This window comes from Oncorhynchus clarkii, chromosome 28 (genome assembly GCF_045791955.1).
Source record: "Oncorhynchus clarkii lewisi isolate Uvic-CL-2024 chromosome 28, UVic_Ocla_1.0, whole genome shotgun sequence".
Classification (NCBI taxonomy): domain Eukaryota; kingdom Metazoa; phylum Chordata; class Actinopteri; order Salmoniformes; family Salmonidae; genus Oncorhynchus; species Oncorhynchus clarkii.
This window is the reverse complement of record NC_092174.1, coordinates 36,516,983-36,524,894: the sequence shown is the minus strand read 5'-3', so window position 1 is coordinate 36,524,894 and position 7,912 is coordinate 36,516,983. Positions and strand designations below refer to the sequence as shown.

The following is a 7,912-nucleotide window of genomic DNA, read 5'->3' as shown; positions in this document are numbered from 1 at the left end:
CAACATTGATCTATTTTATAATTGCTAACATATTATTATTAGTAGCCAATATTATATAATTTGATATAAATATAAACATGCAATGCATCCATTCTACAGAAGTACTCACACATTGTAGGTCTAGACTATGTAAAAATCTATTTCCTAAAGCAGGCTAGCTTTTCATATGGGCCCACAGTTGAATAGCAGGACAAAGAAAGTATGGGCTGAGGGAAAAATACATGTCATAGTGCAGCTGTAAAGGAATTTTCCCAGCCCAATCCGCGATGTGTATTGCATTGTGGGAAATGTAGTTCAATCTAAACGCTTGGCCGACAGATAGGCAAAACAAAATGGATACTTTTTATGTTCATGCATTTTTCCTGAAATAGACAGGCCTACACACTGAATATTTAATTGCTTGTCAAAGCCACAATGTACAGCTCCACTAAAGACCGTTATTTTTGCTCCTTTGTGAGTTACACAACCCAATCTATTGCAATGGCTTTATTTGGGTGGGTAACGTGAAGGACACGAACTCCCAGTGGCCTGTGCGAAGGACAACACTTTTACAGAGTTTAGTCATAAACCTATCTTGGTAGTTGTAGTTCCCGTAGTCAGACTGTTTCCTTGTAGCCTTCATGAGGCGGATTCTGCTCAGCAGAGGGAAGTAGATATGAAAATAGGGGCCAGGTAACTCTCTTTGTCTAAATATGCTTTCTACTTTGATAATCGTGTTACTGCACTACATTATAATGCATTTCAAGCCCTCCAGTGTGTCAATTTTGTCTACGCTATTTATGGTAATGCAAATGCCAACACAGTTGGTCGTTTTACTGTATACCAGTGGTCAGTGTTACGGCACAAAATTACCGCACATGATTACATGACGTTGAATGTTCTATTATTGGTTTCGCTTTGCGCAAATAGGCACGCGCGTCTTTGAAAAGCAATTGGCAACATCTGAACGTAATCGTGCATGTGAAAGGCTAGGCCTACATCAATGCTTACAGGCATGCTTACACCTTGATGTTGTAGTCAGGAATATATCTGGCTTGTCCAAAAATATCAAATTGCTGCAATCTTACGAAACGTGGTCCGCAGCGAAATTACATTAGAAACATTACATGATTTCACAGACAATTGCACATGCAGCAGTTGAGGGAGAGGGCGACGTTGTTTGTTGACATCCGGTAGGGCTACTTAATCTGCGTTTACACAGGCAGCCCAATTATGATATTTTTTTGCCACTAATTGGTCTTTTGACCAATCACATCAGATGCTTTTAGAGCTGATTTAATTGGTCATAACACCAATTAGTTCGAAAAATATCAGAATTTGTCTGCCCGTGTAAATGCAACCATTGTAACAACGCCTGTGGTATACTCGCGGAAAACTAGGGCTACCTGGGTGAAATAACCCATCCTCACCGGTACTTGTACACTGGTGGGTCTGGGTTTATTGCTTGCGTAGCCATAATTAATTATAAGATAACACTGTAACAGGTTATCTTGTTATGATTTGCAGATTGCATGTCTCCAGATCAATGTGCCATCTAACATTTGTCATTTGAATATAGGTATTTCTACCCCGTGACACAGTCCATGTGTTATCAATATAGCCTAGTGAAATGCTAATTCATAATTAGCCTAAACTCAATACAATTGTATTAAATGAATCTCAATCTGAATCTATCAGCCGCATTATTATTTCCTCTAAGTGGGTGAACTCTATTGGCACGATTCGCAGGGTGTATGCCTTTCACGCCAGTGACCCGGGCTCACTTCCCCTGCCCTGCTGTTCGCTACACTGGTGTCAGAAGTGGGATGGTGTTTGTGAACTTACGACCCAGAAGTGTGAGGGGCTGAGTTGTCGAGGGCGTAGGGACGTGCCTTTCCGTTCTGATGGTGCAACATAGATCCTCACTTTGTGAGCCAGCGACCTGGGTTCGCTTCCCTGCCCTGCCATTTGCTACATTATTTAAGGTTTTGCATTGAAATAATACACTCTCGTTGCTCTCTGCCCACAGGATTGTGTGAATTTCTGGAAATATGTCCAAGAAAAGGGGCAGGTAGGTTGAAACACCTGTTCTTGATTATTTCACTGATATTTGAGTACTGTTTTGGGTATTTCCTGTTATGCTTTAACCTACACCTATATTCTTCTCTCAGAAAGCGTAGCAGCGGCGAGCTGAGTGAGAGTTCGGGTTTGTCTCTGTCATCGACCCTAGACCCTAACAACCTGCTGGGCCTGCGGATTGAGCACAATTGGAGGGAGAAGGGCAACCTGACCAAGTGGAAAGGCACAGTGCTGGAGCGCCTCACCGTCAACACCTCCCTGTACATGGTCAAATACGACGGCTTCGACTGCGTCTATGGCATCGAGCTGTTCAAAGACGAGCGGGTGTCCAACCTGCAGGTTTTAACAGAGAAAGTCGGTGGGTTCACCTACTATTTGAGTATGTTAAAGCTTTGATTTAAGCATGTTGGTAATGAGAGAAGAAATTCTCGACCTGGAATGACCACCAAGCGAATATGTACAAAACACAAAAGAACAGTGTGTGCTGGTCTTTGTTCCAGGTCAGTATGTACACAACAGATTAATCTTATAAAGGCCTTATTGTAAATAAAAGCCTGCATACCATTATCCCCATTGCTCTCCTTATCTGTAGGTTAATGACCTACCGTTTCGTTATCATGTGACCTTTCTGCGCATTGCTAATTGTAATCTCCTGTACAACAAACCACAAGATAAAGGTGTTGTCAACTCGATGCAAGATCATTTTGTTCAATCCCATCACCACAGCACCTAGCTTGTACTGTATATGTGTCAATGTAGAAGAATTGAATAGGATTGGACCTATCCATTACATTCAGATCGAAAGGGCCTAGGGCTGTTTTTTTTAAATGGAGTATTTGTTTCCCCATGTTACCTCTCGCCCTCAAAGTACACAAAAAGAGCAATTCTCTCAGTCTAAGTTATTTAACTATTTTAGTAGCCTGGTGGAACCAGCACACGTTCTATTTTGGGGCTCTCGAGTGGCGCAGCGGTCTAAGGCACTGCATCTCAGTGCAAGAGACGTCACTACAGTCTGTATTACATCTGGCTGTGATTGGGAGTCCCATAGGGTGGCGCACAATTGGCCCTGTGTTGGCCGGGGTTGGCCCTCATTGTAAATAAGAATTTGTTCTTAACTGACTTGCCTAGTTAAATGAAATAATCTGAAACCAAAAGTGTTCCGTATTGTTGACCAGGCTGCTATTTTAGTGTTTTTCAAAACTATAAATCCTTCTCTTTTCCTCCATAGTAAACAACAAGATCAAGGTGCCCCACGATGCGCCAGAGCTGGTGGGCAAGGCTGTGGAGCACCTGTTTGAGAAGGAGGACGGTGAGAAGAATGAGTGGAGGGGCATGGTGCTATCTCGCGCCCCCATCATGACCAACTGGTACTACATCACCTATGAGAAGGACCCTGTGCTCTACATGTACCAGCTCTGGGACGACTATAAGGACGGAGACCTCCGCATACTCCCTGAAGCTGGTGCGAAATACTTTAATTTACTCCATATAATTATCTTAACCTTTAGAAGAGGACTTTAATTTACTCCATATGTTTATCTTAACCTTTAGAAGAGGACTTTTATTTACTCCATATGTTTATCTTAACCTTTAGAAGAGGACTTTTATTTACTCCATATAATTATCTTAACCTTTAGAGGACTTTTATTTACTCCATATAATTATCTTAACCTTTAGAAGAGGACGTGACAGAGGGTCTGACACATCACAGGTCTGTTGCAATGGTTAGTGCTGACAAAAGGGAAACCTTAACATTAGTAAAGGAGTTTGTAAACCTAGTTTAACATTAAGTTCTTTGTAAAGACTTTAACCCACACATATCTTATCTCCCTAAGAAGAAATAGAAATGGTCTTCACTGCATAGAGCAGTTGAAATAGGGACATACAGCACAGTATGTGGATGGCCTGGGAGGGAGCCATGTCCACGGTACTATCAGAACCTGAGGATGAAGTAATTGTTGTAAAGCTGAATGAAAGGCAGATTTGACATGTAAAAGCCAAGGAAAAGATATACAGAAGAGATATACACACGTCTGATTATGCTGGGCAGATGCTGCTGGGGATCAAAGTATACATCCAGAAAGACAACTCAAAATCAGGTCATGAATGGCTTATGAGGCTACTGGGTGAAATGGTTGTAGTCTGTTGAGAGCATGAGAACTGGTCTTACGTGGCTTGCTGCTGAGTAGAGGACCTGAAAGAGGAGGAAGTATTTGTTCTGGTATGTGAAGTAAGATGGCAGACACCATATGCATATCTCTTTTTTTCCTCCTTTATTTTTTCCCTCGTTTCCCAGAGAACAAACACCTGCTGCCTGCGGACAGGAAGCCAGGCGAGGAGACAGAGAGCCTTGTGGGTAAGCAGGTGGAGTACGTCACTGATAAGGGCGTGAAGAGGACTGGGCTGGTTATCTACCAGGTTCCCGCCAAACCCTCCGTCTACTACATCAAATACGACGACGACTTCCACATCCACGTTTATGACCTGGTCAAAACCACCTAGAATACAACTCGACCTGGTCAAAAACACCTAGAATACAACTTGACCTTGTCAAAACCACCTAGAATACAACTTGACCTTGTCAAAACCACCTAGAATACAACTTGACCTTGTCAAAAACACCTAGAATACAACTTGACCTTGTCAAAACCACCTAGAATACAACTTGACCTTGTCAAAACCACCTAGAATACAACTTGACCTTGTCAAAACCACCTAGAATACAACTTGACCTTGTCAAAACCACCTAGAATACAACTTGACCTTGTCAAAACCACCTAGAATACAACTTGACCTTGTCAAAACCACCTAGAATACAACTTGACCTTGTCAAGACCACCTAGAATAAAACTCAACCCGGTCAAGACCACATAGAATACAAATTCGACCTGGTCAAAACCACCTAGAATACAATCCGACCTGGTCAAACCTACCTAGAATACAATCCGACCTGGTCAAACCTACCTAGGAAGGACTTTCTAGTCCCCTCGCCTCAGACCCTCACACCTGTACACCCACCTTGAGGTCGACTCCCATTTGAACTCAGTCAATTCAGGAAGTGAGTTCAAAATTCAGTATTTACCAAATCGAAATATTGAGAGGCTTAATTCATCAATGGAATTTGAATACCTCCCCTGAGTTGACTGGATTGAAATGAATCTCTGCAAACCTGACACTTACTGTCATTATTGTGGACATGTTCCCTGCCTTGTCTCATCTAATGGGAGAAGGACTACCAAGGTCAGAAGTTTGCTAAAAGTGTAAAATCTGTGACTTAGATCGACTAGGCTTTTGTAAACAGCTCAAAGCTTACATCTATTTATTTTTCATTTAAAGTAACTGTCAAACTTTTCCAGATTTCTATGAAATATGACAATTAATTACTTTCAATATGAGAAAAATAGTTTTCCTTCCAAAAAAAAGTAATTAAGTATGTTAAAAAGCAGCTTTTCTGTATTTGAATGGTGTGTGTGTTACCCCAACAACATAATGGTGTGGGCGTATACTGGTCATCACAAATTTGAATGCGAGTAGGCCGCTGATTGGCCAGCTCATCCTCCTCAGGAGTATGACATCATACTCTATTTAAACTGTCTGTTTTAGATACAAGTTTGAGGTGGGGTTTTCAAAGTGTTTATTTTTCTCCAATTTATGCTTTGGCCACATGAGTATAGGACGAGTCAACAACATTATTTGGCTTAACAGAATATTAACTTTCTTTAAAGTTACATTTTCACTCGACAGTTACTTTAAGAAACAAGAGATGAAGCAGCAATGTTTTATTTTTCTTATCTCTATGTGCAACTTATTTTAAAACATATTTAGCTATCATTTTTATTTATATATTCTGAAATAAAACATGGATACGAACTTTGTACCAGGGCAAAGGCTTTGATACAATGTATTCCCAACTGATGGTTGATGACTTGGTTACTATGGACAATAGAATTAGTGTTTTGTTTGGCTAAGGAAGTAGATATTATCAGTGAAAATGACCTATGTTAATGTTCAAATGTGTTGCTTGAATAGTGCAAGAAAATAATGTTATTTAATAGAAATTATAAACAATTGCCAAGATTTGCCTGCTCATGTTTCAGAAACACCCACACCAGCTAAGCTCACATTTTAATTTGAGAGGAATTGTTTGACTTAGCTACTAGTTTCATAAGTTCAGAGAGTCATGTTTAAGACATTTTGGATTACAATCAATCCGTAGTCATGGTTGAATAATGTAATATTTCTGTCATGTTGTTAGACTGTCATGCCCGTAACTGTACTTACCTTTTGTAAATACCTGTAATGTGTGTCGCATTTTAAAAAATACTGCAAAGATGCTTTGGTATTATTTGCTCTTCCTGTTTGATGTTGAATAATGCTTTATTTTGCGATTGCAGCCATTGTTGGTTCATTATTTTTCCCCACTAGTGGTCAGGTTTACTTAGCATTTAAACCTTTTTTTAAGTAAGGAATTAAACATAAAAGGTCATAAAACCGTTTCATGTTTCTAGCTTAGTTTTTGTTCTTTGTTCACCTCAGAAATTAAGGTGTAAAAATGTCCCTTATGTGAATGCTTTTATAAAGCTGCACATATGTTTTAATGGGGCTATTTATCCACACTAAAAAGGTTGATGTTGAAATTGACTTTTGAAATTAGCAATTGTTGAGAGAAGTTGAACAAAGATAAAGACCTTTTATCTTTATCTGTGTGACCGCTGAAGATTCCTTTCCAGTAGTGGCATTTTGCCAAAGAGACGACATTTTACAATGCCTAGAAGGCCCTAAATAATTCAATTTAGTTTAAAAGTAATGTTACCTCAAAATGCCACTTAATTTAGATCTTAAATGCTACATACATTTGGAAACTTGTTGTCCTCCTCTCTTGTGTTCTGCTCTGTCATTCTCACAGTGTTTGCTATCTATTAAAACCATTAATTATTTCATCATGCCCATCAGACAGTCAGTGGTATTCAAAAGCTCTGTTTGGGAAAATATCAGAATTTTCTCTCCTCCCTCTCCTCCGTTGTTACGGTGATTTATTGTGTAGTTTGCAAGTTTACAGGACTGTCGAGAGATTCAGAGGAAATATATTTACCATGTTATTTTGCTGCTTTCTACAAAAGTTGATTATTTAGTAAGCTTACAAGTGTTCAATTTTCCGTTTTGTCTGTTTGTGTAACAACACTATCATGGATAATAAAAGAGATATTTTTTGCACAAGGTGTGTGTTCCCAGCTCCTGGTACATAGCATATCTCCCATATTCCTGTGCATGAGAATATGGCGCGAGGGAGAAGTAGAATGAGTATAAGGAAGTGGGCATACAATTACATTGTGTATTTGCCTATCTGACATTAAAAAATAATTATACATGCAGTACCAGTCAGAAGTTTGGACACACCTACTCATTCAAGTTTTTTTATTTTATTTAATTTTTTACTATTTTCTACATTGTAGAATAATAGTGGAGACATCAAAGCTATGAAATAACACATATGGAATCATGTAGTAACCAAAAAAATGTTAAACAAATCAAAATATATTTTATATTCTTCAAAGTAGGCACCCTTTGCCTTGATGACAACTTTGCACACTCTTGGCATTCTCTCAACCAGTTTCACCTGGAATGCTTTTCCAACAGTCTTGAAGGAGTTCCAACATATGCTGAGGACTTGTTGGATGCTTTTCCTTCACTCTGCGGTCCAACTCATCCTAAACCACCTCAATTGGGTTGAGGTCGGGTGACCGTGGAGGCTAGGTCATCTGATGCAGCACTCCATCACTCTCCTTCTTGGTGAAATAGCCCTTACACAGCCTAGAGGTGTGTTGGGTCATTGTCCTTTTGAAAAACAAATGAT

At 39.7% G+C, this 7,912-nt stretch overlaps 1 protein-coding gene across 2 annotated transcripts; it reads left to right on the top strand.

Annotated features, from left to right (window-relative positions):
- The first annotated feature begins 558 nt into the window (after nt 1–558).
- On the top strand, nt 559–7,277 carry LOC139386822 (spindlin-W-like). 2 transcript variants are annotated; one of them, XM_071132648.1, is made up of 5 exons: nt 559–672; nt 2,009–2,050; nt 2,151–2,416; nt 3,287–3,520; nt 4,355–7,277. In XM_071132648.1, exons 2-5 carry the CDS (start codon nt 2,031–2,033, stop codon nt 4,558–4,560), a joined length of 726 nt encoding a protein of 241 aa, XP_070988749.1. In that variant the 5' UTR covers nt 559–672; nt 2,009–2,030; the 3' UTR covers nt 4,561–7,277. The 2 variants fall into 2 exon arrangements, with proteins under 2 accessions (XP_070988749.1, XP_070988748.1); XM_071132647.1 differs by having other exon boundaries at nt 2,151–2,437; nt 4,355–7,272.
- The last annotated feature ends 635 nt before the right edge of the window (nt 7,278–7,912 follow it).